At 37.5% G+C, this 27,436-nt stretch overlaps 1 protein-coding gene and 1 long non-coding RNA gene across 24 annotated transcripts in view; one reads left to right on the top strand and one right to left on the bottom strand.

The window, feature by feature from the left end:
* LOC132663491 (uncharacterized) overlaps window positions 1-26,816 on the top strand; it is a 70,730-nt gene extending 43,914 nt beyond the window's left edge. For all 3 annotated transcript variants that reach the window (XR_013551768.1, XR_013551769.1, XR_013551770.1), the window contains 2 exons: window positions 913-1,030; window positions 26,729-26,816. This is a non-coding gene — a long non-coding RNA (uncharacterized LOC132663491). The remainder of the gene's footprint in view (window positions 1-912; window positions 1,031-26,728) is intronic.
* Window positions 1-27,436, bottom strand: part of KDM4C (lysine demethylase 4C) — a 435,403-nt gene that overhangs the window by 350,116 nt on the left and 57,851 nt on the right. The window contains exon 7 of one of the 21 annotated variants that reach the window (XM_078436859.1): window positions 8,028-8,070. The exons of the other annotated variants lie outside the window; for them this stretch is intronic. Coding sequence (XP_078292985.1) covers window positions 8,028-8,070 — 43 coding nt within the window. The remainder of the gene's footprint in view (window positions 1-8,027; window positions 8,071-27,436) is intronic. 21 annotated transcript variants of the gene reach the window in all.

The raw sequence follows: 27,436 nt of genomic DNA, 5'->3' as shown, positions 1-27,436 counted from the left end.
ATAATGGTGATGATACAGAGAAAAGGATAGAATCACTGATACCAGATAGGAAAAGATTCTAGTTTTATTAGAACTTACCAATTATTCAATTATAACTCACAACTGCTTAAAATCTTTACAAACTATGTATTTTTCCTATATGCCTTTCTCATAACCACACATAAACATAAGATATTGGGATCATTCCTATGAAATTATGAGGAAACTGCAATGCCTGTAAATCCATTTCAATCTCCTTATGATGCTATTAAAGAGGGGCATTAAATGCATTTCTGTATAACAGTAAGGCCTTCTCCAATAACTATGTCAATGACCACACAGATCTCCCTTATCCACTAAAAACTTTCAGGGTTGTTCTGTTTTAATTTGGTCTCTAGATGATTCTCTAATCAGTGTACTAATCTTACTTCCTCAAGCTTTGGGTTAGCAAAATTATTGATGCAGCAGTTAATGAAGCTCTGCCTCAGGTAACATAATTAAAAGTCCCAAGGGAAATAATTTAATTCCCAAATTTCCCTAAGTAGCCACTCTATCTACAGCTTAAAACTCCACAGTGGGAAGTCTGCTATTTGGAAATTGGTCAAAACTAGTATCCTTTTAGAGAAAATCCTAGGTTCCAATTTATGAGACTTCATAAAAATTAAATCAAATTCTATAAAATGTTTTATCTCACTCTATTTATAGTGATGCAGCCTCTTAACTCTAGTCCAATCAGACCTCAGCCCAATCACTCTAATAATAGATTCCTATTTGAAAGTCATTACTGAGGCAATGAATCTGAAGTAATAAATGAGCAACATATTATAGAAATCATTTTAAACTGAATGAGCTTACGAATTTACAAACAAACTATTTCTCTGGAATTCCTACATTTGGGGAATTCTTATCTTTATTTCTGACATTATCTTTCAGAAATAACTAAGGCTGAATCCCTTGACATCCCTCGACATGCAGGTCTGAGAGGAAAAAGGTAGAGAAAGCGTGCTGAGAGAAGACCCAGATTATGGCCCCAGCTCTGCCACTGACCAAGGTAAAAATCACTGAGATTTCCTGAGCTTCCGTCTTTCTTCAAGAAAACATGAGAGCTGCAGCACTTCCCAGAGTTACTCAGAGTACTGAATGGTCTAAAGGACACAAAGCCTTTGGGAATAACACTTATTATTTCTTAGAACCTATGAAATGAACACCTCCACTATTCTGTAGTATATCTTACTGGCAAGCCTCCAAAACAACAAGGAGATAAGTGATTAAAAAAAAAAAAAAGTTCTGTGAAATTCACTACTGGTTCTTTCCATTAGTGGGCAAATAACATGTTTGCAGCACTTTCTTCTAGGTAAGGCCAAGGTTACCATGATGCTGAAACCTAATTTATTTTGCTAAAATAAAAAGTCATATCATTTCAATTAAAGAGCTTATTAAAATATTAAGAGTAACTGGTATAATGGAGACTAAAAATAAATCTTATTGCTTCAAAATTCCTTCTCCAATTTGTGTTCTCTACTATTGACTGAACTAACCACCACCAAAGACAGGCTCTGCTGAAACACTTAAGAGTCCAGATTTAGACAAGGAGCACATCTAGTCTGTCATTTACATAAGTTGTTGTGCCATACTCTACCCCATTATACTGCACATACATACACACTATACCCATTCAAAACAATCCTGTAAAATAGGTAACATTATACCCAAATGAGCAAATGGAAAAACTAATACTCCTAGCTAGTAGTAGGTGGCAAAGATAAACCTAAATTTGACTCCTGAGCCATCATTTCTAAACTCTATGCTTCCAGTTCTGATCATCTTAAAATACAATATATCATCCCCTTCTCTCAGCCTCCTCAACAAATATCCAAGGAGCTAAAATTCAGGACAGACAAACATATAAAGCTCCCATTATTCCCACCCACGGGTACAGCCATCCGACACAAACACTAGTAAGGCTTAAAATGCAAGCCTGTTTTACTTGTGAGAGTGGTAACAGAACTCATTTACTATAAAAGCAGTCTTCAGAAAGACCCTAGATACAAACAATAACAGGTCAGAGTTTGCCCAACTATTCAAAGCTTACAGCTAATGAGTCTTAGCAGAAAGTCTGAACACCAGCCCAAGTTCATAGACAAATGCCTCTTCTGAGATTCCATCCCCCTCAAAAAAAGCTCTCCACACAATGTTCTGCAGGTACTTGAGCAATATTTGTCATTCACTTGACCTCCACTGGGGCAGACATTTCCTGTCAGATCCCCACTCCCTCCACTCCAATCACCCCATCCAGTCAGCTTCCTGGGCCCTCTCCTGCTCCGTTTGTCTTCTTACCCTGTGTCTGTCATGTTTTCTGAAATAATTCACCATAAAGCCCTTGTCCTCCAAAATTAGTCCTAAATCATTAACCTGGTACTCTCTCATTTAGGGCTTTCCACATCTTCATTGCCATCACTCTATATTCTGTCCTCAAAATTGTCAATATCCAACCACATGTTTCTCTCCCTACCCCCCATCTCCTGCCATTATCCTCAACACCTTCAATGTTATCCCAATGGGGCTACTTTCCAAACAATATTATGAGCCCCCAATCTTTCTCCTGAGTTTCAGTGGCATATGCCCCACTCTAAGATGGATTCACAATGACCAACAAAAATTTCTGAAATGTAAGAATTATAAGGGGAAAATATCATTCTATTCAAAAACCCAACTATTAAAAAAATAAGAATCACCACCTAGAAGCTATAAGACTGAGAAAATACTGAAAGAATTATTAAAGATTCTAACGTTTTCAGGTCTGCCCCTGATTCAAATGAGGTTATTAAAAAAAAAAAATACAGGGGCACCTGGGTGGCTCAGTTGGTTAAGCATCCAACTTCAGCTCAGATCATAATCTCGCGGTTCACGAGTTGAAGCCCCTCAACGGGCTCTGTGCTGACAGCTCAGAGCCTGAAGCCTGCTTCAGATTCTGTGTCTCCCTCTCTCTCTGCCCCTCCCCCACTCGTGCTCTGTTTCTCTCTCTCAAAAATAAATAAAAACATTAAAAAAAAAATTTAAATAAAAATACAGAGAAATCAAATTACGGTATTCTGACACAGAAATGTCATTGAGTTATAACTGGATGTTGTGCTCTTGGTCTTTACAAGAGCTGACATAGCTAGCACCTATTTAAATCCCCTCTCTCAAAGTCTACCAACTGCAGAACTGGGGACATCTTTTACACCTAATAACATCCCTCATCAAATTATTAAGAAGAAACAAAGCAATGTATGCAAAATGTATTTTAAAAATTAGTAAACAAGTTTTGATAAAAGGAAAAATAACATTTTCTTTATATCTGACATCTACCAAAAAACTAGTGCCAAGTTTTGACACTGTACAGGTACTTGGTAATTATTTTATTAATGCAGAGACCTAAAATGCACTGGAATAATCCCCATGCTAGCAAAACAGAGGCAAAACACCCTCATTTTACAGTTGGAAGCAAGATACTCAGTAATTTAACAGGCCTCCTTGTTTGAAAATTAGTCCAGTCAGTCTCCTCAGTAGTAGATGTATTGTCTGTCTAGTGAATCATAATTCTTTGTAATCAATCCCTTGAGAAATAGCGGAGCTGGTCCCATTTTTATAACTCAGTATTATTACATACTGTTTCTCATAGGACATTACAGTGAGGTAATTTTTTTTTTATTTTTTTTTAGATATTTTTACTTAAACTAATTAAATAAAAATACTAAATTTTAAGCATTTTTTAAAAGAGTATGCTCTTCCTCATTAGGCTTTTACCATCCCTTTTAATGACCCTATTACAGTCCGGCCAACACCTAACAAAAGACCAGGCACCAATCTCCACTAATTCACCAGGAACTTAGAGATAGGCTAATGTAAATTACTGCCACTAATTTATATGGCTTTAACAAGCCCTTGAAGTTTCAAAGGTAATGCACATGGGGAAAGAAAAATAAAACTTGGTTAGTGCTTTAAAGAATTCAAACTTCAATCCATTTTACACAGTAATGAGGGAAAATTGTACCTTTCCATAACTAAAATGAAAGCTCATGGTCCACATTTTAAAACAGACTGAGGATTTCCTTCAGATCTTTACACAATAAAAATAAATTACACCCAAATGAAATTCATTCTGCTTTCAAATTAATTACAATGTGTGACACTATAGCTCTTTTTGTTTCTTCCTTTCCATAAAAACGTCTCACATCTCTAAACTTATTCGTTTTAATTTTTTTAAGTTTGAGAGAGAGGGAGAGAGAGTGGGGAAGGAGTAGAGAGAAGGAGAGAAAGAATCCCAAGCAGGCTCTGTGCTACCAGAGCAGAGCCCAATGCAGGACTCAATCTCCTTACGAACCATGAGATCATGACCTGAGCCTAAATCAAGGGTTGGACACTTTACCAACTGAGCCACCCAGGTGCCCCTAAACTTACTAGTTTTAAAACAGACCCCCTTTCCTCAAAAAGTTAAAATAGAACTACCCTATGATCCAGCAATTACACTGCTAGGTATTTACCCAAAGAATACAAAAATACTAATTCAAAGGGATACATGAACCCCCATGTTTATAACAGCATTATCAATAATAGCTAAATTATGGAAACAGCCCAAGTGCCCATCGTATAATGAGTGTATAAAGAAGACATGATATATGGGGTGACTGGGTGGCTCAGTCGGTTGAGTATCCAACTTTGGCTCAGGTCATGATCTCACGGTTCGTGAGTCCAAGTCCCGTATCAGTCAGTGTAGAGCCTGCTTTGGACCCTCTGTCTCTCTCTCTCTGCCCTCCCCTGCTGGTTCTCTCTCTTTCTCTCTCTCTCTCTCAAAATAAATAAATAAAATTTTTTAAAAAGTTAAAAAAAGAAGACGTGGTATGTATATATGTATATATATAATATGTATGTGTGTGTGTGTGTGTGTGTATAGATAGATAGATAGATAGATAGATAGATAGATAGATAATGGAATATTACCTGGCCATGAAAAAGAATGAAATCGTGCCATTTGCAAGGACATGGAAGAAGCTAGAAAGTATTATGCTAAGCAAAATAAGTCAGGCAGAGAAGACAAATACCATATGATTTCACTCATATATGGAATTTAAGAAATAAAACAAATGGGTGCCTGGGTGGCTCAGTCAGTTGAGCATCCAACTTTGGCTCAGGTCATGATCTCGCAGCTTGTGAGTTCAAGCCCCACATCAGGCTCTGTGCTGACAGCTCAGAGCCTGGAATTTGCTTCAGATCCTGTGTCTCCCTCTCTCTGCCCCTTCCCAGCTCACAATCTGTCTGTCTGTCTCTCTCTCTCTCTCTCAAAACTAAATAAACATTAAAAATTTTTTAAAAAAGAAATAAACGAGGAAAGGGGAATAAAAGGAGAGAGAGAGGCAAACCAAGAAACCGACCCTTAACTATAGAGAACAAATTGACAGTTACCAGGGGGAAGACTGGTGGGGGATGAGCAAAATAGGTGATGGGGATTAAGGAGTGCACTTGCTGAGGTGAGCCCCACACTGGACTCTGTGCTGACCATTCAGAGCCTGAAGCCTGCTTCGGATTCTGTGTCACCCTCTCCCTCTGCCCCTCCGCTGCTCATGCTCTGTCTCTCTCTCTCTCAAAAATAAACATAAATAAATAAATAAATAAATAAATAAATAAATAAATAAATAAATATAAAAGTCTAGACAATAACCAATGTAGAACAACTTTCGAAACAAACTCAACAACTAAAACACAACCCACTGAAGAAATGGGCAGAAGACATGAATATACACTTATCCAAAGAAGACATCCAGATGGCTAACACACACAGGAAAAGATGCTCAACATGACTCCTCATCAAGGAAACACAAACCAAAACCACAGTGATATACCACTTCACACCTGTCAGAATGGTTAGTATTAACAACAGGAAACAACAGATGTTGGTAAGGATGCAGAGTAAGGGGAACCCTTTGGCACTGTTGGTGGGAATGCGAACTGGTGCAGTCACTCTGGAAAACACTATGGAGGCTCCTCAAAAAATTAAAAATAGAACTACCCCATAACACAGCAATTGCACTACTTAGATGCTTATCCAAAGGACACAAAAATGCTGTTTCGAAGGGACACATGCACCCCAGTGTTTATGGCAACACTTTCAACAATAGCCAAAGTATGGAAAGAGCCCAAATGTCCATCGACTGATGAATGGCTAAAGAAGATGTGGTATATATACATATATGTGCAATGGAATATTACTCAGTGACCCAAAAGAATTTCTGGTGCCATGTGCAACAACGTGGATGGAACTAGAGTGTATTATGCTAAGCAAAATAAGTCAGTCACAGAAAGACAAGTATCATATGATTTCACTCAGATATGGAAATTAAGAAACAGAATAGATGAACATAGAAGAAGGGAAGGAAAAATAAAATAAAAACAGAGAGGGAGGAAAACTATAAGAGACTCTTAAATACAGAAAACAAACTGAGGTTGCTGGAAGGGAAGTGTGTAGGTGGATAGGCTAAATGGGTGAAGGACATTAAGGAGGGTACTAGTTGGTACAGCGCTGGGCGTTATATGTAAGTGATGAATCACTGGGATCTACTCCTGAAACCAACAGTACACTGTAGTTAACTTACTTGAATTTAAACAAATCAATTTTTTAAAAGAGAAACAAATAAATTAAAATTCTGCAACAAAAGTACCATAAAAAAAAAGGCAGGCTGTTCACCTTATAAAAAGGTAATTATGAATATGAGAAGGAGGGCAGAGAAGAAAAAGAGAGAAATGTCCAGTCAAATAAAGATTGCAGAGAGCTTTGGACTCCTGAATTGAGTGTGGACCATTAAGGGTTTGAGGTTAATGTGTCTTTGGTTCCACACAGAAGCAACCCCAATCCTCTTGGGAGAAAAGCAACCTCCATTTAGATCTATAAATTTTTCACAAATTAAGATCAAGTCAAAGCATACAACCAAAGATCTCTATACACACAGGGAAGCAAGGCAACACTGGAAAAAGCTAGCAAAAACAACTGACAAAGCATTTAGAACCAGCCCCCACCAAAGGTAGTTGACATTAGAATTACCAGAGAGACACTAAAGAACATGAAATATTTAAAAAAATAAAATATGGAATCACAAAGATAAGCTCATAAAATAAACTATTTGGAATGGCGAGTCAGATCTGGGAGGAAGGGGTAGACTTCCAGAAATGAAATACGTCATTACTAAACTAAAAACTCAATGAAAGAGTTAAACAAGAGAGGTAGTTAACCAGAAGATAAAATTTAAGACATTAAACACACGGTGCATTACATGTAAATTGATGTAAAATCAATTACATTAAAATCTTTGTTCACTAAAAGACACTGTAAATAAACCTATCTCTAAAATTTTTGATATCAACTTCAATTAACTTTAAATACACTGAATTGAGGGGCACCTGGGTGGCTCAGTCGGTTAAGAGCTCAACTTCAGCTCAAGTCACGATCTTATGGTTGGTGAGTTCAAGCCCCACATCAGGCTCTGCGCTGACAGTGCAGAACGTGCTTGGGATTCTGTGTGTGTGTGTGTCTCTCTCTCTGCCCCTCCCCAACTTGCACACACATGCTCTCTAAATAAATAAACTTTTTAAAAAATAAATAAATACACTGAATTGAATCCACAAAACTGGGACATCTCAGACCTTTACTGATGCTGCAGCTTTTATTTTCCAAATTGGCCAAAATACCAAAATGCCTACTGTATTTATGGATTGAAAACTGCTTATAAAGCCTTCACTATTACACCTACTTTTGAAGATTATAATAGTCTATGTGGCCAAATATTTGAGGTTATTCTGGACTTATTTCAATGTTCTTCATTTTTAATTCTTCACAGCCATGTGAGAGTAAAGATAAATAATTTGTCTTCTTCCTTTTCAAGTGTTTCTGGATAAGGAATTCAAAAAAACTAAACACATTTTTTGGTGTAATATAAAATATTCATTGTATTTTCTTATCAAAACAGTTACCAAGTATTTTTATGTTTGTAAACAAATATGTTTTCACAACATACCTTGTATATATGTAAAAAGTATTTCACTCTTGCTGCTCATTCTCTGATGAAGAAAAAAATCAGTGAAAATTACAGAAACTGTGGTAGAACTTTATTTGCCCTCTGGTCCTGTACCTTTGGCTAGTCACATACCTACTCAAGAAACCTTCACCATGGGGTACAACAGGATGAAGATATGAACTTACTTTTAACATCCCTTACTAGACTGACTGCTATATCAAGTATTAAGTGCACAACACTTAAATGACAATTAGTGTAACTGAGTAGCTTCTAATTTTGTTTTTAATTCTTCAGCTTATGTGTAAACAATTCAAAAGTATGTTCCATACTAAGTGGTATTGTGCAACTTCACTTTTTTTAATAATAAATTTTTTTTAATTCATAAATCGCAAGACCTGTTTTAGTATTCTTTTAAATTTTTTTAACGTTTATTTATTTTTGGGAGATAGAGCACAAGCAGGGAAGGGGCAGAGAAGAGAGGGAGACACAGAATCTGAAGCAGACTCCAGGCTCTGAGCTGTCAGCACAGGGCCTGATGTGGGGCTTAAACCCACAAACCATAAGATCATGACCTGAGCCAAAATCAGGCACCCAACAAACTGAGCCATTGAAGCACCCCTAACTTCACTTTATTTAATGTGTACAACAGTCCCATGAACTTGATAAAGTATAACCTTGGATAGCTTCAGGGGCTAGGATTTAAATTCATCATTATCACACACACAAAAAAAAAAAAGACACTGAAAACAAAAGAAACAAAAATATAAAGGAGTAAGTCACAAATGAAGCAAATAATTCAACAAATATAACTGGCATAATTTTGTTTTCCAGAATACATTAAAAAAAAACTCAAATAATCAGAAAAAGTCAAACAGTCTAACAGAAAAATAGGCAGTGGATGTTTCACAATGGAGGAATCATAAATGCCAACAAAGACATGAAAAGCTATTGTATGTCACTTGTATTCAAAGAAATGCAAATTCCCATATGAGATATTTTATCGGAAAAAGATTGACAATAAGTAAGATGAACAATATTAAATGTTGAAGAGAATTTATGTCAGCATGAGGATGCTTTTGGAGCCAACAGAAATGCTCTAAGACTGGACTCAAGGTGCTGGTTACACAAAAATCATTGAATTCTACACTTAAAATAGGCAAATTTTGTAATATACAAATTATACCTCAACAAAGCTTTCTTAAAAATGATGATACACTGCTGGAGGAACGTAAATTGGTACAAATTTCTTGAAAAACAGGTCAACAGTATGTGATAATGTTGAACACTCCACGAGCTAGCACTTCCATTCCAAGGTAACTGCTTTAGGGAAACTTTTATACATATGCACTAGGAACCATGCACAGAAATGTGCTCACAACAGCAATATTTATTTATATTTTTAAATTTTAATTCCAGTAGGGCTAACAGGCAGTATATTAGTTACAGGTATACAATATAGTGATTCGACAATTCCATACATTACTCAGTGTTCATCATGTTAAGTGTACTCTAATCCCCTTCACCTGTATCACCCAGAAATATCTATTATTTAAAAAAGAAACAGAAAATGTCCCCTGGCAAGATAATAAAAAATAAAATATATATTCACCAAATGGAATATTATACAGCACTGAAAATTATTCACAAATAATACGAATAATCCTGGGAAGCTTATTGTTGGGTAAAAAAATGTCTCAAAGACTACATAAAGGGGCGCCTGGGTGGCTTGGTCGGTTAAGCGTCCGACTTCAGCTCAGGTCATGATCTCACGGTCCGTGAGTTCGAGCCCCGCATCGAGCTCTGTGCTGACAGCTCAGAGCCTGGAGCCTGCTTCCGATTCTGTGTCTCCCTCTCTCTCTGACCCTCCCCCGCTCATGCTCTGTCTCTCTCTGTCTCAAAAATAAATAAAACGTTAAAAAAAAAATTTAAAAAAAAAAAATAAAAAAAAAAAAATAAAAAAAAAAAGACTACATAAAGTGATACTATTTATATTAAAGTCAAAATAAGCCAAATGAATATATTGCTTAAAAATATATGCATCTAGGCCAACAGGCACACGAAAAGATGCTCAACATCGCTCCTCATCAGGGAAATGCAAATCAAAACCACACTCAGATATCACCTCACGCCAGTCAGAATGGCCAAAATGAACAAATCAGGAGACTATAGATGCTGGAGAGGATGTGGAGAAACGGGAACCATCTTGCACTGTTGGTGGGAATGCAAACTGGTGCAGCCACTCTGGAAAACAGTGTGGAGGTTCCTCAAAAAATTAAAAATAGATCTACGCTATGACCCAGCAGTAGCACTGCTAGGAATTTACCCCAGGGATACAGGAGTACTGACGCATAGGGGCACTTGTACCCCAATGTTTATAGCAGCACTCTCAACAATAGCCAAATTGTGGAAAAAGCCTAAATGTCCATCAACTGATGAATGGATAAAGAAATTGTGGTTTATATACACAATGGAGTACTACGTGGCAATGAGAAAGAATGAAATATGGCCCTTTGTAGCAACGTGGATGGAACTGGAGAGTGTGATGCTAAGTGAAATAAGCCATACAGAGAAAGACATATACCATATGTTTTCACTCATATGTGGATCCTGAGAAACTTAACAGAAACCCATGGGGGAGGGGAAGGAAAAAAAAGAAAAAAAAGAGGTTAGAGTGGGAGAGAGAGCCAAAGCATAAGAGACTCTTTAAAACTGAGAACAAACTGAGGGTTGATGGGGGGTGGGAGGGAGGGGAGGGGAGGTGATGGGCATTGAAGAGGGCATCTTTTGGGATGAGCACTGGGTGTGGTATGGAAACTAATTTGACAATAAATTTCATATAATAAAATAAATAAAAAATAAATGTGCTGATCTAAATATATATATATATATATATATATATATATATATATATATATATGCATCTGTGGGGCACCTGTGCATCAGTTAAGCATCCAACTCTTCATGTTGGCTCAGATCATGATCTCTCAGTTTGGGAGATCGAGCCCCATGACAGGCTCTGCACTATTAGTGCAACTGCTTGGGATTTTCTCTCTCCCTTTCTCTCTGCCCCTCCTCTGCTTGTGCTCTTTCCCTCAAAATAAATAAATAAACATTACTATATTGTATATACATTGTAAATATATTATATATACATATATAGTAACATTTATTTTTTATACTACACACACACACACACACACACACACACACACACGCATCTGTGAGAAAATTATGTTTTTAAAAGGCAAAAAATCAAACACAAAATTCAGGCCACCCCTGGGTGATAGGGTAGGGTAGCAAGGAAGGGCTGTAGAGAGTAATCCATGGCCAAGTACTGTTAACATTCTACTGTTGGACTGCATGGTACGTTTGAGGTATTCAATGTATCATGGTGCTTTAAAACTTAAATACACTGCACATAATCAGGTGTTACATTCAAAAATACAATAAAGAAAAAATCACAATAAAGTAGGTCTCTCCTGATACACACACCATGGCACCAAATTCTGTCTGGCCGGTGACAAGATGATGGTCTATATCTTAAAAACAATGGGGGTATTTTTTAAAGCATTAATCCCTAAGCAAACATCCTTTATGGTTCTGACAGGCTTTGACAGATGATTAGAAAGTTTCAACTGCTGGCCTGGACTTACGCATAAATGACAATTGCAGAACAGAATCTTCCCAGTCCTCCTGGAATCAGCTATTGGATATCTCATTACAGACTCAGGATTTTTGCCTTTCTTGCTTTAATAGTGCCACCACCAGCAGCTAACATTTACCCAACATATACTATGGAATAGGCCACAAGGTATTTCATTTGTAACATCTTTTACCCTGAGGCAGACACTAAAATCATCTATTATCAGTGCCATTTTATAGATGAGGAAACTGCAGCCAAGAGAAACTGGATAACTTGCCTAAGATCTCACAGCTCATAATCAAGGAGCTGCCATTCAAGAGTGAGAATGGAAAACTTTAACCAACTCTGGCTCAACTACTCTGAAGCCACACAGCCAAGCAATGAGCCAGAAAATCAACTCTAAACCACCTAGTTTTATATAATCAAGGAGGTAAAAACTTACTTCTATCCCTCAATAACTGGAAAGGAAAGTTAGTATGCTTTTTACTTTCTATTTTTTTAAAGGACTACTTGTCAAGAAGATGATTTGTAAATACTGGCTTAGGCTAAGAGCAGGACTAGTAGATTTACTCAAAGATCTGCTGTCTATTAAAAAAAATCACAGATGTAATAAACAGAATTGTCAAACTTATTTTACACATCGACACATGGCCCTTGAAGAGTATCCTAAAGGGGACATGAACCATAATGAAGCCTTGTTCTCCTTTAAAGAGGATCAATTGTCTCCATATTTAATAAAACAAGAAAATCCCATACTTACACCCTGGTAAGTTAGTTTTTTCATATGGGAAATTAAAAACACAACAATCTTTACTAATGTATTCATACTTTTCTAGATTAAACAAGCCCTTGTTCATCCAACTGTTTTAAGTGTATTATACTATAGTGTAACACAGTATTTCAAAACATTTGTATAATACACTTTTATGACAGAGACATAGTACTTAGTATCTGTTTTCACCCTCTTTACTACTTGATACTTATTAATAATTCCAGGAAAATCCCAATTTAGAAAAGATTTTATCTGTCTCTCCAAATTCTTCTATAGACTTCTATCTACTTTTTCTTCTGTTTCTCCCAGTTGTTTTTTTCCACCTTGCTTCATTTTTCTCTTGGTGTAACTTCTCACTTAAAGCAATTTTAGATTTAACACACTCTCATAACACTTGGCAGAGAGCTGCAACTATTGAGCTTCCCTTTCATTGTTCATAAATAAAAACAATCTAAGGCATGAACAATGATCTCATTTTCATTCTTCACAGTGTAAAATTCTGGATCATATACACAGGCTCAACATTATTCCTTCCGTGAAAATGGGGGAACTAACAATAATTTCCCTGAATATTGAGAGAGCCAAAGCATAAGAGACTGTTAAAAACTGAGAACAAACTGAGGGTTGATGGGGGGTGGGAGGGAGGGCAGGGTGGGAGGGAGGGCAGGGTGGGTGATGGGTATTGAGGAGGGCACCTTTTGGGATGAGCACTGGGTGTTGTATGGAAACCAATTTGACAGTAAATTTCATATATTAAAAAATAAAAAAATAAAAAAATAAAAATAAAAACAGAACCCTCTGGGAAAAAAAAAAAAAAAAAAAATTTCCCTGAATATTAAACTATATTTTCTCATTGTAGAAAATTTGGAATATAAGTTTTTAAGAGATCAAACTTACTTATAAACCTGCAAACAAAAGAAAACCATTATATAATTTTAGTTATACCTTTCTCTAAAAAGAAATATTTTAAATTAAAACATAATTAGAATCAGACTTCTGGAATCTGTGGCTCTAATTATATTCCAGTGACCCCAAAAGCCCACTGACAGGTTGTAACTCACTTTGAGGAATCCAGGCTAGGAAACTGGTGTGTGGGAGCAGTTCCACAACCTCTCCATTTCAGCCAGACCAGCCACTCTCTGCCCATGGTCAATTGGATGATTTATCATGGGAATTCTACACAATACTGGAAACGCAATGTGGGCATTTCAAGATCTTGGGGATATAGCTATACACAGTTACTTTGGTTTATTCACTCACCATTGAATTATGAACATTTTCTTAACATCTATTTTATTGTACATATTACTTCATGTCTATAAGAATTTGTATCATTATTTTCCTTTCTAATATACACATCGTTTTACATTCTTTGCTCTAGTTTTAAGAAACACTGGAAAATAATTTTGGTGCATAAATATTGACCCATATATCTGATCATTTCTAAAACAGATTCTAGAAGCAGAAGGTGTGGATCAACAGTTCCTTTTTTACAGCAGAGTTACATGAGTCTTTCTACTCTATAAAATCCCTTTAAAAAAAATACCCACTTCCATGTCTTTAAAAGCCATAATAAAGATGAAATCTAGACTATCTTCATCTTCCTTTTTTTTTTTTTTTTTAATGGGGAAGAGTGGGGCCAAAGTAAGAATGGGGCTTCAAATGGACATGCCTTAATCAGAGTACTTTTATAAGCCTGCAGGCAAAGCCTGGGCTGCAATGGGAACAGAAGAAGCTTGCTTCTGAAGATACTAAACATCCAGTGAAGACCCTGGCAGATATTAACCCAAGACAGGAAGAGGTCCAGAGTACACATCACAGTTCAAAGTTCTAATTTTCCTTCCTGGTGCCACTGTAGAGTAGTAGAAAGAGAATGGGAACGAGGGCCTCCCAAGTTCTGCCACTAAGTATGTGTCATCTTAGATGAATCCTCACATTTCAGTCTGAGGTTCTTCATCTACAAATGTGTTGACTACATCATATGATTTCCAACACTCCTTCCAGGTAAAATCAATGATTTTATGATCACCAGTCAAATTCAGTAATAAAATTCTGGTTCTTCACCTCTTGGCTTCATGTTCTTGCCCCTTCAGTAATTCCTACTGCTGCTTCCCTAATACTTTCCCACAGATATTTGCCCCTCAGGGCCTACTGATCATCTAGTACCCACACAACCCTTAGCATCCTTACCCCTCACCATGGCTCATATGTCTGAGGGCCTCTGTACCTTTAATCCTCACCATAATCTCAGGGATTACGTGACTCCTCAGGACCCAAAATCATTTCCAACATAAGATCAAACAGTTTTTCCCATAAACATGCTGAGGTCAACAGCTGCTTATCTCAAGTGGCAGCCCAATCTGTTCTGGGGCAGAGATGTATTCTTCAGAAAGTTCTTCCAGAGACAAAATTGATGTTCCCTACAGTGATCTCACCTAACCTTCTCACATGCAACACGCTTGAAGGCAGTGGTGATATACTCTGAGGTCACCCTGCATCTGGGCTTTAATTCTCTTCATTGGCAGTTCCTATACAATTCCTGGTATGCCGCTCTGGCAATAGCCCTCTAAAAGCTTCCAGAACTGATGGAACATTCTAGATGCAATATGACTAGTGAATTGGAAATACTATCACCTCCCCTGTCTGGATGGCATAATATGGGATCATGCAGGTTAAGACTTCATTCACTGAAGATCAGCCATAATATGCCAGCAGATAATGACTTTTGATTAACTAGAAGCCTTATTTGACAGAACTAAAATCTGAAAGTCATGATCCTATAAACCAATAGTTCTCTCTTTGCACCAAAACATGTCTGGAATAATGACATTTTACCTTGGATGTGAAAATTACACACACAGTGTTCTGGCTTTAAATAACTTCTTATTTCAAGATAAATGATATACTGACATGATAAAAATACAAAATGAAAAGGAACTCCATTCGTGACTCAGTTTAAACTGTTTAACTTCATTTGGAAATGCTCAGCCTTAGATAAATTTGTTGTCCAAGTGCACCATCTGGTGGATAAAGGTATTTAAGCTCCCCCATTATATATATATAATATATAATTTATGTAATTATACATATATAATTTATAAGGCCAAAATGTCATTGCAACTAAAATCTTAGTGTAAAGATTCCCATGCTTTAGACAAAAGATTTCTATAGAGGGGCTCTTGACAAGATTATAATACGAAAAAAATCTAGAGTTCATAAACTTCACTATCGAAGAATCCAGTTCACTTTCTTGAAGAAATGTTGCTCATATGAAGCAAACATTTTTAATCTGGGAGGAACTTCAGACAACAGTTTATTCAAATCCTTCCCTTTACAGATGAAGAATCTAAGGCAAAGACAGAGCTCTCCTGAAAGTCACGGCTAGGGATAGCAGGCATTGATTATATAAATAAATAGGTCAAATATTCTCAACTGTTTAACATGGCCTTCTATTTAAAGAGGTTGTGCAAGAGTCCAGGACCAGATGGCTTCCCAGGGGAGTTCTACCAGACGTTTAAAGCAGAGATAATACCTATCCTTCTCAAGCTATTCCAAGAAATAGAAAGGGAAGGAAAACTTCCAGACTCATTCTATGAAGCCAGTATTACTTTGATTCCTAAACCAGACAGAGACCCAGTAAAAAAAGAGAACTACAGGCCAATATCCCTGATGAATATGGATGCAAAAATTCTCAATAAGATACTAGCAAATCGAATTCAACAGCATATAAAAAGAATTATTCACCATGATCAAGTGGGATTCATTCCTGGGATGCAGGCCTGGTTCAACATTCGCAAATCAATCAACGTGATACATCACATTAATAAAAAAAAAAGAGAAGAACCATATGATCCTGTCAATCGATGCAGAAAAGGCCTTTGACAAAATCCAGCATCCTTTCTTAATAAAAACCCTTGAGAAAGTCGGGATAGAAGGAACATACTTAAAGATCATAAATGCCATTTATGAAAAGCCCACAGCTAACATCATCCTCAATGGGGAAAAACTGAGAGCTTTCCCCCTGAGATCAGGAACACGATAGGGATGCCCACTCTCACCACTGTTGTTTAATATAGTGTTGGAAGTTCTAGCATCAGCAATCAGACAACACAAGGAAATCAAAGGCATCAAAATTGGCAAAGATGAAGTCAAGCTTTCACTTTTTGCAGATGACATGATATTATACATGGAAAATCCGATAGACTCCACCAAAAGTCTGCTAGAACTGATACATGAATTCAGCAAAGTTGCAGGATAGAAAATCAATGTACAGAAATCAGTTGCATTCTTATACACTAACAATGAAGCAACAGAAAGACAAATAAAGAAACTGATCCCATTCACAATTGCACCAAGAAGCATAAAATACCTAGGAATAAATCTACCCAAAGATGTAAAAGATCTGTATGCTGAAAACTATAGAAAGCTTATGAAGGTAATTGAAGAAGATATAAAGAAATGGAAAGACATTCCTGCTCATGGATTGGAAGAATAAATATTGTCAAAATGTCAATACTACCCAAAGCTATCTACACATTCAATGCAATCCCAATCAAAATTGCACCAGCATTCTTCTCGAAACTAGAACAAGCCATCCTAAAATTCATATGGAACCACAAAAGGCCCCGAATAGCCAAAGTAATTTTGAAGAAGAAGACCAAAGCAGGAGGCATCACAATCCCTGACTTTAGCCTCTACTACAAAGCTGTAATCACCAAGACAGCATGGTATTGGCACAAAAACAGACACATAGACCAATGGAATATAATAGAAACCCCAGAACTAGACCCACAAACGTATGGCCAACTCATCTTTGACAAAGCAGGAAAGAACATCCAATGGAAAAAAGACAGTCTCTTTAACAAATGGTGCTGGGAGAACTGGACAGCAACATGCAGAAGGTTGAAACTAGACCACTTTCTTAGACCATTCACAAAAATAAACTCAAAATGGATAAAGGACCTGAATGTGAGACAGGAAACCATCAAAACCCTAGAAGAGAAAGCAGGAAAAGACCTCTCTGACCTCAGCCGTAGCAATCTCTTACTCAACACATCCCCAAAGGCAAGGGAATTAAAAGCAAAAATGAACTACTGGGACCTTATGAAGATAAAAAGCTTCTGCACAGCAAAGGAAACAACCAAGAAAACTAAAAGGCAACCAACGGAATGGGAAAAGATATTTGCAAATGACATATCGGACAAAGGGCTAGTATCCAAAATCTATAAAGAGCTCACCAAACTCCACACCTGAAAAACAAATAACCCAGTGAAGAAATGGGCAGAAAACATGAATAGACACTTCTCTAAAGAAGACATCCGGATGGCCAACAGGCACATGAAAAGATGTTCAACGTCGCTCCTTATCAGGGAAATACAAATCAAAACCACACTCAGATATCACCTCACGCCAGTCAGAGTGGCCAAAATGAACAAATCAGGAGTCTATAGATGCTGGAGAGGATGTGGAGAAACGGGAACCCTCTTGCACTGTTGGTGGGAATGCAAACTGGTGCAGCCACTCTGGAAAACAGTGTGGAGGTTCCTCAGAAAATTAAAAATAGACCTACCCTATGACCCAGCAATAGCACTGCTAGGAATTTACCCCAGGGATACAGGAGTACTGACGCATAGGGGCACTTGTACCCCAATGTTTATAGCAGCACTCTCAACAATAGCAAATTATGGAAAGAGCCTAAATGTCCATCAACTGATGAATGGATAAAGAAATTGTGGTTTATATACACAATGGAATACTACGTGGCAATGAGAAAGAATGAAATATGGCCTTTTGTAGCAACGTGGATGGAACTGGAGAGTGTGATGCTAAGTGAAATAAGCCATACAGAGAAAGACAGATACCATATGGTTTCACTCTTATGTGGATCCTGAGAAACTTAACAGAAACCCATGAAGGAGGGGAAGGAAAAAAAAAAAAAAAAGAGGCTAGAGTGGGAGAGAGCCAAAGCATAGGAGACTGTTAAAAACTGAGAACAAACTGAGGGTTGATGGGGGGTGGGAGGGAGGGAAGGGTGGGTGATGGGTTTTAAGGAGGGCACCTTTTGGGATGAGCACTGGGTGTTGTATGGAAACCAATTTGACAATAAATTTCATATATTAAAAAAATAAATAAATAAATACATAAATAAATAAAACTGAAGCCAAAAATAAATAAATAAATAAAGAGGTTGTGCAGGAAAGGCAGGAAATGAGGCAGCCAGTGTCTGTGGCAAAGTGCCACTCTCTTGGGTTGGCAATAATCTGCCCACCTCACTGTGGACTGTGGCCTACCCCTAAACTGACCCGCAACCAGGAGTTGTTATATCCTCCCTGCCTCCACAGCCTGTTTGCATCCCTCTTCACCTTAGATTTATGTTTTCCTCCACCCAAGAAAACCAACCTACCAATAAAAGTAAGACAGATAAAATAAATGTTAAATCACCCTTTTGAAGAGTATCTATCAACACAGGAAAGAGTTCATAATGTGTTAAAATGGGAGAGGAAAAGAAAGGACCAAGTATGTTCACTATGATACCGTATCTGTAAAAAAAAAACAAAAAAAACAAAAAAATACAGTTCTAGAGAATTAAATAGAGAAAAAACATTGGAAAGAAATACATTAAACATTTTTGACAGCTAGTGTCTCTGAATGCCAGGATTATAAGTGATTTCAAATTTTTTTTTCTCTTACATAATGCTTTGCACATTTTTTATCCTTAACATTTATATGTTTTTAAATTTATTTTGAGACAGACAGAGGCAGCATGAGTGGGGGAGGGGCAGAGACAGTGGGAGAGAGAGAAAATCCCAAGCAAACTCTGCACTGTCAGCACAGAGCCCGATGCAGGGCTCTAACTCAAGGAACTGTGAGATCACGACCTAAGCCAAAAACATGAGTCAGACACTTAACGAACAGAGCTACCCAGGCTAAGCTCCTTCTTAACATTTATATTAACAAAAAGAAATTTTTATGTTAAATAGTTATATATTTATACTCATAGACCATCAGAAAATGAACAAAAGAAACTGGAAAGAGGACTCCAAACACATATCCATCCATCCAGTACATAAATAGCAGGGGAAAAAATTCTCCAGCTCTCAAGGAGAAATACACAGAATAAGACACTGCATTTTTGTCTTAAGGCTTACCATGGTATTTTTCAAAATATTTTTAATTTTCTATCAATTGTCTATTAATAAATACCCGGATGACTAGCAAATTAATACTTAAGGATAAAGTTAGAAATATAATTTCTTTAAAATATTTTCTATATTTTGACACTTAAGGACTTGAGTTCACATCCTAAGTCCATTTTCTGCTTGTAAAATTTTGCCTGAGTTATATGACAGAATATATGGCATGGTATTCCCCAAAGAACTCCAGATCTTCCAGTTTGAGAACCACTGTCTCTCAATGTAATTAGGGCTTTGAAGTATATATCAGGAACACAGTTACTGGAAGGTCAGTATCAAGAATGGAACATTGTTCCCTTGCCTCAAGATCCCTGTATCGTCTATGCAGACTGAGATCAGTGAAGGAATCTTTTGCAAAATATCTTACAGGAGCAGTTTTCAAGTGCTTTCTGGGGACCACTGGGAAATACCCAGGTCCCATTAGGGTCTGTGGCATCAAAACAGTCTTAATTATACCAAGACATTATGTGCCTTTACACTATCATTCTCACATGAGGTCGAGTTTCTGCAGGCCACATGACATCACCACGGACTAAATGCAGAAGCAAGTATATAAATCCAGAGGTCTTCTATTAAGCTAGACATTAGAGATTTGAAAAAATGTAAAAAAATGCCACTCCTCTCACTAATTTTTTGCCTAGAAAGGTATGGTCATTTTTTAATAAAAATATGTATGTTATTATATAATGATTTTTAATGAATTAAGGAGCTTTTAAATATTCTCAGTTTTAATTTCTAATAAAATAAACAAGGATAGACATAGCCTACATAAGGAAAAGCTCTTAGAGGTCCACAATAAATTATTAGAAGCATAAAGGGGTCCTGAGACCAAAAAGTTTGAGAACCACTGCCTCACTGTTCAGAAAAACATGCACTAGGGAAGATCACTCTACCCTATTCCTCTTCCTGCTCTTCAAAGCACTTTCCAAGCTTCTGGCTGTGACTAGTCCATCTTACAGACCATTATCTGATCACATTTCCTAAAGCATGATTCTGATCCTATCATTTCCCCTACTAAAATAACCTCAAACATTTCAAGCAATAACCAAAAACATTAAAGAAACTCCATGATTTGTCCTCAGATTATTTTTTAAATGTTATACACTCATCAATTCTACAATTATTTCAGTACATTCTTTGCAGCAGACACTATGATGGGGGCTGGGGTTGAACAGTCTATGAGAAGTCACACCTGCCATCCCTGGACCCAGAGTCTACTGAGGAAGAACTATTCACATAAACGTACGCATCGTTAATTTTCTATATTCATTTTCCAAATTTGCTAGATTTATAAATTTTTTTCACCCAAAATGCACTATCCACATCAAAAACTCTCTGTAATGACTATGAATGTCCACCAAAAGATTCATTTTGGTTGTATACAAATCCAGGTAAGGGAATGTATATAACAGTTAAGTTGTATCTCAACTGTTCTCCCAAAAGGAGAGGCAATCATGCCTTGTGCTCATATTAAATGTACTGAGCATCAATGCTATCATCATCCCATCTTATTAATAAAAATGTCTTCTGAGAAAGTAAAAATTCCCAATGAAAAAGTAAGCATAAGAAACCTAGAAAAGCCCACACATCAGAAAGAGTTGGAAGTGATGGTGCATACAGAGGGAAGGAGGCACATAAGGCATGATCTTGACATGTCCCTATCTAGTAAATACAACAGTGCTAGAAAGCTTAACTGTGCTTAAGCCAACACAGTATTTGAGAAACTAGAGAAACTCCTTGTACAGTGGACTGAGAGCCATTCTAAGTACCAGGCCACAGGGTACCAGGCTGGTACAGGGAAGGGTAGTGGACACCTTCAGAGATCTGGAAGCAGCTGCAGTGGGAGAGAACATGATTTGGGGGTGGGGGGGGGGGACTGAATTTCAAAGCAAGTCTGAGAAATTTATAAACAGTGATAGATGGCACAAGCTGTAAGTCACGGGTGAAGCAGCTTCCCCTCACAGTGAGATGTGCTATCTTCCTCCAGTGAACTGCAGAAAACTATCATCAAAGATGGTGACACACAAAGGAAACTACCAATCTTAATGCAATGCCATCTCATAGGTTGATTTCAGGACAAAGTACCTGGATGCAAAGCATCCAAAGGCTAACTTGTTCTTAAGTGAGAACTGCGATGATGTGGATAAGCTAAGCTCCTTGCTGGTACAATACTCTGACAACATCGGTTCAAAGGGGTCATTGCAGACTGCACTACCTGTGATGATATGAGATATTCAAAGAAGAAAGCATGGGCAGTGGAGGAGATGGATGAGCCTTAAAGGTAGAGCTATAAGTCACAATCAACAAAGGGAAATCTTGCAAAGAGGACTCTTTTGAAAACAGACAACACTCTTAGAGATCCTTCTAGTGTTACCAGTTATAAAGATAATAGCCAGCTTAAACAAAGCATATTGAATTTCATTTTAAACCTTGATTTAATGAACCATTACCATCATTAAGAGGATCACCATTATACTATATAAGTATTACTAGAAATGCCATCCTAAACAGCACAGAACACAAGTCTGAATGTTTCACTCTCACTGTCCTAGTATAAATAATGTTAACGCTTGTGCTTAGCTCTCACATACAGAACAAAGGGACGTACTCCATCTCCAAAGGTCTGTAGAAGTACACACAGCTACTGGCTACCTCAGAAATGTTCTAGTTTGTCTTTCCTACAGATACCTGTTTACTTCATGTCTCTTAGCTAAGCTGAATCATTCCCACATAGTTACAGGACTTTTTTTCTCCCTGTTCCTCTTTCCTCTTTGTATTTCTTTTGTGTGTGTGTGTTTCCTAAAGAAACTCTCATGCTTCTTTTAACAGAAGGCTAACTTTTTAAATGTACAATTAGCAACTTCCTTTGCTTGGCACAAAAACACACACTCAGATCAATGGAACAGAACACAGAGCCCAGAAATGGACCCACAAACATATGGTCAACTAATCTTTGACAAAGCAGGAAAGAATATCCAATGGAATAAAGACAGTTTCTTCAGATAATGGTGCTGGAAAACTGGACAGTAACATGCAGAAAAATGAAACTGGACCACTTTCTTATGCCATACACAAAAAAATAAACTCAAAATGGATAAAAGACCTAAATGTAAGACAGGAAGCCATCAAAATCCTCAAGGAGAAAGCAGGCAAAAACCACTTTGATCTTGGCTGCAGCAACTTCTTACTCAACACGTCTCCGGAGGCAAGGGAAACAAAAGCAAAAATGAACTACTAGGACCTCATCAAAATAAAAATCTTTTGCACAGCAAAGAAAACAATCAGCAAAACTAAAAGGCAACCGAAGGAATGGGAGAAGATATTCGCAAATGACATATCAGATAAAGGGTTAGTGTCCAAAATCTATAAAGAATTTATCAAACTCAACACCCAAAAAACAAATAACCCAGTGAAGAAATGGGCAAAAGACATGAATAGACACTTTTCCAAAGAAGACATCCAGATGGCAAACAGACACATGAAAAAATGCTCAACATCCCTCATCATCAGGGAAATACAAATCAAAACCACAATGAGATACCACCTCACCCCAGTCAGAATGGCTAACATTAACAACTCAGACAACAGATGTTGGTAAGAATGCGGAGAAAGAGGATCTCTTTTGCGCTGCTGCTGGGAATGCAAACTGGTGCAGCCACTCTGGAAAACAGTATGAAGGTTCCTCAAAAAAATTAAAAATAGAACTACCCTATGACCCAGCAATTGCCCTACTAATAAGTATTTATCAAAGGGACACAGGTGTGCTGTTTTTTACACATGCACCCCAATGTTTATAGCAGCACTATTGACAATATCCAAAGTATGGAAAGAGCCTAAATGTCCATCGATGAATAAATAGATAAAGAAAATGTGGTGTTTATATATATATATATATATAGTGGAGTATTACTCAGCAATCAAAAAGAATGAAATCTTGCCATTTGCAACTACATGGATAGAACTGGAGGGTATCATGCTAAGCAAAATTAGTCGGAGAAAGACAAATATCATATGACCTCACTCATATGAGGACTTTAAGATACAAAACAGATGAACATAAGGGAAGGGAAGCAAAAATAATATAAAAACACAGAGGGGAACAAAACATTAAAGACTCTTAAATATAGAGAACAAACTGAGGGTTGCTGGAGGGATTGTGGGAGAGGGGGTGGTCTAAATGGGTAAGGTAAGGGGCATTAAGGAATCTACTCCTGAAATCATTATTGCACGTTATGCTAACTAACTTGGATACAAATTAAACAATAAATAAATTTTTAAAAATAAGATAAAAATAAATAAAACTTACTTTTAAAGAAAGTAAGTCCTTAGTGAAGCATAACGACAACAAAAATTCACATCTTAGGACTCTTAAGCTTCTGTTACTGTTACCAAGGAGTCATCTAGGGCCACCCAAGAACACAGGTTGCTCTACCTCTAAGCTCAAAAACCTCTTTCATTACAGAAAATTCTTGACATAACCAAATACCTCAATTTAATTGTCTCAAGGTATCAGTGGAGTCAATGTAAATGAATCACATTCTCCTGAGAACATGTAGATTTATATCCCATCTATCTCAAAAAGGTTTTGAGCAAGAGTAAATAATTATGCCTCTGTATTAGGGGTTGCCAAATTTTTTATGCAAAGGGCCAAACAATAAATATTTTAGCTTTTGTGGGCCATACAATCTCTGTCACAACTACTTAACTCTGCCCTTATGGTGAAAAAAGTCATAATACATAAATGAATGAATTAGGCTATGCTCCAGTAAAACTTTATTTATAAAGACAAGCCAAAGAGAGAATCTGACTGTCAAGCCATGCTCTGGACTGTGTCACCATATGCCTTTAACAGCCTTGGTATTTCTATTTAAAAAACAGTAACTTGTTTAAATCATGTGACTGTTACTATTGCCCTAGTCTACTGCCCATGGTACCAAATGAGATTCCTTAGTATCAAAGGAAATTAAGCTCTGAAAGAAGTGGCAGAATGAAAAAGGAACCAGGGCACCTGGGTGGCTCAGTCATTAAGCATCCGACTCTAGGTTTCAGCTCAGGACATGATGTCACGGTGTTTGGGATTGAGCCCCATGTCAGGCTACACACTGACAGCACAGAGCCTGCTTCAGATTCTCTCTCTCCTCTCTCTCTCCTCTCCTTCTCTCTCTCTCTCTCTGCCTCTCTCCAGCAGGCATGCACTCAAAATAAAATAAACTTTAAAAAAAAATTGAAAGAGGAACCAACACTCATGCCCTGGGATCTCCAAGCCATTCTCCCTTTACTATCAAGGCTGATTGTTCTCAACTAGACCTTCATGAACACCCTCATCTCTAATTCCTGTGTTGTATTCAAGACTGATAATCACTAAAATGGCACCTCTTTGCCCAAAAGATTTGCCTTGTGCTGCAAGACAAACATTTGAGCAGGTGGGGTCACTATAGCACCACAGGTCGGGGACCATACCTACAGCCCTGTCTCCAGCCTGGAGCAGATCCCTTCCCCACAGATCACACTATTCCAGATTGGTCTCACCCTCTTCTAGCTGAAGCTCATAGAAAAGCCTCCAAATTCAGTGTGGTCTTACCCACAAATTTGCCTAATTCCTGCCCCATCCTCCTTTCTGCTTCCTTTACCTTACTTGAACTTACTCATCTAGGCCAAGCTCAGATGTCCTCTCTCCTCTAGCAAGTGTTCCTTCAGTGCCAAGCTTACTCTCAGTGTGTCTCCTCCTGGCTCCCTGGAACCCTACACTTGCTTTTATGGCCAAGCTCATTATACTTTATTGCCCCTCTAAGCCTATGAATAATTACTTGAAAACAAGGCTCCTTATTCATCTCTGTACCCTACACAAACTGTTTCTCTCACCTCCCCACACCCTCTCCAAGAACTCCCAGACTCACCAAAAAAAAAAAGCTATGGTTTTTCAATCATTCTCCTAAAATGGCCACAACTAGACATTAGGGGGAAAAGTGAACTACAATTTGATGACCATAATTCCTTCCAAAATAATGCCATGAACCATATCAAACCAGTTTTCAATATAATTTAAATATTGAGCCAAACAGTTAAACAATTCAAGGATACAATAGAAAAAAGCAAAACAATGCTTTTTCAATGCACATTCGTTGTGATGATTTCAAACACTGCTAACAGTTGTGGGTTATTTGTACACTCACTCTTTGTCACTCTCTTTAATGCACTCTTTCTCTTGTTACTCTCCATCTACCTCAAGGGGGCAAAAACAAGTTGTTTTTCATTTGTCTGAATTATGGTGTCATAAACATGATTGGTTTTGTTTACCAGTAGCAGTCTATAACATCTCTCTCATCTTTCTGTATGCTCCAAAAGCTTTGAAAATATCAACTCAACTTTGGAGTTACTAAATGTTCCCTCAGAGCCTACACAAATTCCATAAAATACTATGCCTTGTAGGTCCTACCAAAATGACAGATTCCTGACTTCAGAACATGGAAATGATAAGGATGCTTTAAAATGTCATGTTTATAAACCAGTGGATTTTGTTCATTGGATTTTAATAACTAAAGTTACTCAAATCTGAAGTCTAAAGTCAATGTTCGTTGAAGCAATGCCAATGTGTAACTGGTTTTCAAATACAAGCAGCACATTGCTAAGCACAGGAAACCAAAGTCCATCAGCCTCTTCTGTGCCATAAACAATTATGTTATTTCACTATCAAATATGGAAAGCTAATTCAGGGCATTTTTATGTTAATTATTCTGAAAACTGCCCCAGATATACTGCTTCTAACTCTTAATTATATATGCAAAAAGGAACAAAGAGGCCAATGATCCCACAGGGTGGTTAGAAAAAAATAATTTACAGGGCACCTGGGTGGCTCAGTCGGTTGTGCATCTGACTTTGGCTCAGGTCATGATCTCTCAGTTGACAAGTGTGAGCCCCACATCAGGCTCTGTGCTGACAGCTCAGAGCCTGGAGCCTGCTTCAGATTCTGTGTCTCCCTCTCTCTCTGCCTCTCCCCTGCTCATGCTCTGTGTCTCTCTGTCTCAAAAATAAATAGACATTTTTTTTTAAATTTTAATAATAATAATTTACACAAAATTTCATTTCATTTTAGGTCACTCAGACATGCAACCTCTCAGTCCAGAATCCAGATGATTCCTCAGCTGAATCTTCCTCTCAGAAGCCTGAAAACTTGCCATCATACCACATGGAAGAAACCAGAGAAGGCACAAAATAAACCATAAGCTCGGGGAATTTGTGGTTGACAACAACCTAGTTTTACACATTTCTACAACTAAGAGATTAACTCTACATAATTGTTTCCTTAAAACTGATAGGGGAGGTAAGAGCACCTGGCAGCCCCTCTACTAGCCTAGGAACTTTGGAAATATCTCCCTAGGTCTCAAATATAAAATGTCAACAGTATTTACTCTGCCTTACTCATTCCAATGGAAATCCCACAGAAGCTACTTTCATAAGACAAGGTGCCATGGGAGCGCCTGGGTTACTCAGTCGGTTGAGCGTCTGACTTCGGCTCAGGTCATGATCTCACAGTTCGTGAGTTCGAGCCCCACAGATTCTATGTCTCAGATTCTATGTCTCCCTCTCTCTCTGCTTCTCCCCTGCTTATGCTCTGTCTCTCTCTCCTTCAAAAATAAATAAAAACATTAAAAAAATTAAAAAAACAAAAGACAAGGTGCCATGTTCTGTAAGGAAGCCTAACTGTTAATGGTGCTCATTTTCCCAGATATAAGTAATCATAACATGTTAAGCTTAAAAATGTATCTGTTATCACTGAAGAATAAATCATTAAGAATAAACT

The sequence above is a fragment of the Panthera onca genome, chromosome D4 (assembly GCF_046562875.1).
Source record: "Panthera onca isolate mPanOnc1 chromosome D4, mPanOnc1 haplotype 2, whole genome shotgun sequence".
Taxonomy (NCBI): Eukaryota; Metazoa; Chordata; class Mammalia; order Carnivora; family Felidae; genus Panthera; species Panthera onca.
The sequence above is the reverse complement of the archived record's forward strand: the minus strand, read 5'-3'. Positions and strand labels throughout refer to the sequence as shown.